The sequence below is a fragment of the Plasmopara halstedii genome (assembly GCF_900000015.1).
Source record: "Plasmopara halstedii genome assembly, contig: Scaffold_2904, whole genome shotgun sequence".
NCBI classification, from domain to species: Eukaryota; Oomycota; class Peronosporomycetes; order Peronosporales; family Peronosporaceae; genus Plasmopara; species Plasmopara halstedii.
Window position 1 is genome coordinate 1,191,665 of NW_020189809.1, and position 3,085 is coordinate 1,194,749.

At 51.3% G+C, this 3,085-nt stretch overlaps 2 protein-coding genes across 2 annotated transcripts; both read left to right on the top strand.

The window, feature by feature from the left end:
- Positions 1–1,431: 1,431 nt before the first annotated feature.
- Positions 1,432–2,169, top strand: PHALS_05666 (retrotransposon unclassified; the record flags this gene model as incomplete). Its single annotated transcript, XM_024719248.1, has 1 exon — positions 1,432–2,169. One exon carries the CDS (start codon positions 1,432–1,434, stop codon positions 2,167–2,169), a length of 738 nt encoding a protein of 245 aa, XP_024584565.1.
- A 306-nt stretch (positions 2,170–2,475) lies between these two features.
- PHALS_05667 (FOG: Transposon-encoded proteins with TYA, reverse transcriptase, integrase domains in various combinations) lies at positions 2,476–3,044 on the top strand (the record flags this gene model as incomplete). The annotated part of the gene is made up of 2 exons (XM_024719249.1): positions 2,476–2,633; positions 2,720–3,044. The coding sequence occupies 2 exons, from the start codon at positions 2,476–2,478 to the stop codon at positions 3,042–3,044; spliced, it is 483 nt and encodes a 160-aa protein (XP_024584566.1).
- Positions 3,045–3,085: the final 41 nt, after the last annotated feature.

Below are 3,085 nucleotides of genomic sequence, written 5' to 3' on the forward strand. Positions count from 1 at the left end.
TTCTGATGAAAAGGACACGCATTTCTACCGCATACTTTCATTAAACGAACGACAACATTAAATGTGTAGTTTGCAGCAGTGTTTAAGTGCAAAGAATGTGCGTCACTCTGCATGACATCGACGACATCTTTTGATATCGCTTTTGCAAACTGGCACTTTTCGCGTTGCCTGCCCATGTGTAGCGCTGTATTGCTCTCAACGCGGCATGATTCCTGCTTGCGCACCTCCTCGGCGATCAGCTTGCTTACGAGATTGCTGGAGCTAATCTGACTCACGCTCATGCGGAATGCTTGCACCAAAAAGAGAGCGAATGTTCAGTGCTACAATTGTGCGAAGCGCGGGCACTACGCGCGCGACTGCTTGGCAAAGGCTAGCGGTAACGGTGGCAACGGCAACCAACATGAAACCACTCGAATGTAGCATTCAGCGCAAGCGAAAGAAGCGCGGGCGACTGCTTGGTAATGGACAGTGGTGTCACAGCACATATGTGCAGGGAACGTGAAGCGTTTGTCGAGTACATGGAAGTTATGACGACGCGCATCGTATTGAGTGCAAAAAGCAGCGCGCGATTGAAGGTGCTCGGACAGGGCACGGTGACGTTGCTGATCTGGAATAACACAGGATGGACGAAATTGCGATTTGAGAACACGTTACACGTGCAAGACTTGACTAAGAATCTGTTACTGATAACAGCGGCAGCAGCGCGTGGGATGAAGGTCGAGAACTCTTGCAACGGCTGCATAGTGATAAAAACGGACGAACTGTCGCGACGGTATCAAGGCGTGGGATGCTCATGATGCTGACGTTGAGCCGAGCGCTGAGTGCCACACAGTTGAGAATGAGGCCGAGCTGTGGCACCGCCGGCTTGGGCACGTATCTTCAAGACGGGGAACAAACTAATCAAGTGAGGTGACATCAATGGCGACTGCGTGGATGAAAGTGTTGTGTGCGACGTGTGTACGACGGCTGAAAAAGTGTGGAAGGCGTCCAAGAGTAGCGAAGAAGACTCTTCTGCTAACGAAAACCATCGCACGGACAACATCATATGCTCAGCGTACTGGGACCAATCTCACCGGCGTCCAAGTCCGGACATAGCAATGTTGTAAGTTTCATTGCGATGCGGAGTCGCTTTGCGATAATCTACCCAATGTGCAAGAAAAGCGACGCGCCGAAGGCGTTCATGAGATACTACCACGACATCAAGCTTGAGTGCGACATTGATGTCAAGATATTGCGGAGCGACAATGGGGGTGAATATCGAAACTCAGAGTTGGAGAACATCTGCCGAAGACATTAAATTAAGCAAGAGTTCACGGAGCAACACAACCCAGAGCAAAACGGCATAGCAGAGCGCATAAATTGCACCTTGATCGAGATTACTCGCTGCATGCTAAGCGAGTCCGAGATGAGCAAGGTCTATTGGTCGAAACTATGATGACTGCTGTGGACATCCGCAACGTGATACCAAGTGCTTCGAGTCCAAACGCGAGCCCGTTCGAGCTCGTGTTCAAGCGCAAACCACGCTTTCAACACATGCGCGTGTTCGGCAGCCAGTGCTACGCACACGTAGCCATGGCAGTGCGGGGCAAGCTCGACAACTCAGGCGTGCGCTGTCTGATGCTCGATTGCTCAAAGCAGCACAAGGCGTATCGTCTGCTGAATGAAAGCACGAAAGCAATTATTATCTCGCGCAGTGTGGCAGTTGCGGAGAACGCGCCAGCAATGAAAACGCACAGACAGGGTGCGCCAAGTCTGATCGACGTCGTGGGAGATGATAAACATGATCAAGAGTCAAGCGATACAAAAGCCAGGGAGAGTTACCAGACTCCACCGACAGCACCTAGAGGGACTCCGACACGTATAGAGGAAGTGCTGAATGAGCGTTCGAGAGGCTCTGTGCCAACACAACGTTCAAGTACACCAGGACGCGACGACGAGAACGAGTCGCATGTGCGATTGGTGCGCAAGAATCACGCGGTGTTGCGCTACGGGCATGATTTCCCAAATTTGCGGCACGGAAAGTTTGGCCTGGGTGACTATGAAGCCGGGCACGACGCATTGTACTGTTTCAGCGCTGAAGATGACGGCGAGAGCACGTCGACGTTCGAAAAATTGCAGCAAAGCAAATACAGAGATGAGTGGCTGCGTGTAATGGAAAGTGAAATCTAATCACTGGCGCAGCACGAGACATGGACGCTTGTGGATCTACCGGGTGACAAGAAGGCAATTGGGTGCAAGTGGGTGTTTCGAATTAAGCGCGAGCCGAGTGGAAAAATTATCAAATTTAAGGCGCGGCTCGTTGCCCAGGGCTTCACTCTGCGGCCAGGAGTGGACTACTTCGAGACTTATGCACCGGTCGCGCGCAATGAGTCAATCAACGTGGCTCTAGCGCTCGCAGCCGAACAAGACTTAGTGGTTGAGAATGTCGACGTCGACACTGCATTCCTATATGGTGAAGTTTAGGAGGCAATCTACATGGATCAACCAGGCGGATTGGAAGACACGAGGCATCCGGACAAGAAATGTCTACTGCGGAAGGAGTTGTATGGCACAAAGCAGGCAGCCCGCGAATGGAACAACCGACTTAATGCACATCTTCAAGAGCTAGGACTCAAGCGTACAGCGGCCGATCTGTGCGTCTACGTAAAGCATTCGGAGTTTGAGTTCAGCCTTGTCATCATCCACGTCGACGACCTGATGCTATTCGCGCGGGCGCAAGAGCATATCGACGCTATCAAGCGCAGGCTCAAGAGCGAGTTCAGCATCAAAGAGCTAGGACGCTCAAGTTCTGGATTGGAATCGAGATACGGCGTGACCTGGTGAAAAAGACCATCTACATGGATCAGCGCGCGTACATCAAACGATTGGCTGAGAATTTTGGCATTGACAAGTGCAAGGAAGTGCATACACCAGCAAATGAAAGTGAAAAGCTGATCAAGCTTGGAGACAACGATGTGTTTGTCCCCAAGTGTGGAGAGTGTGAGGTGATGCTGCGGCTGTGTGTTATGCGCAAGTTGTTAAAGGTGATGGGAGAGGGTTCATAACCTGTTGCTATGGATACCCAACCGATTAACATGGGTTCACA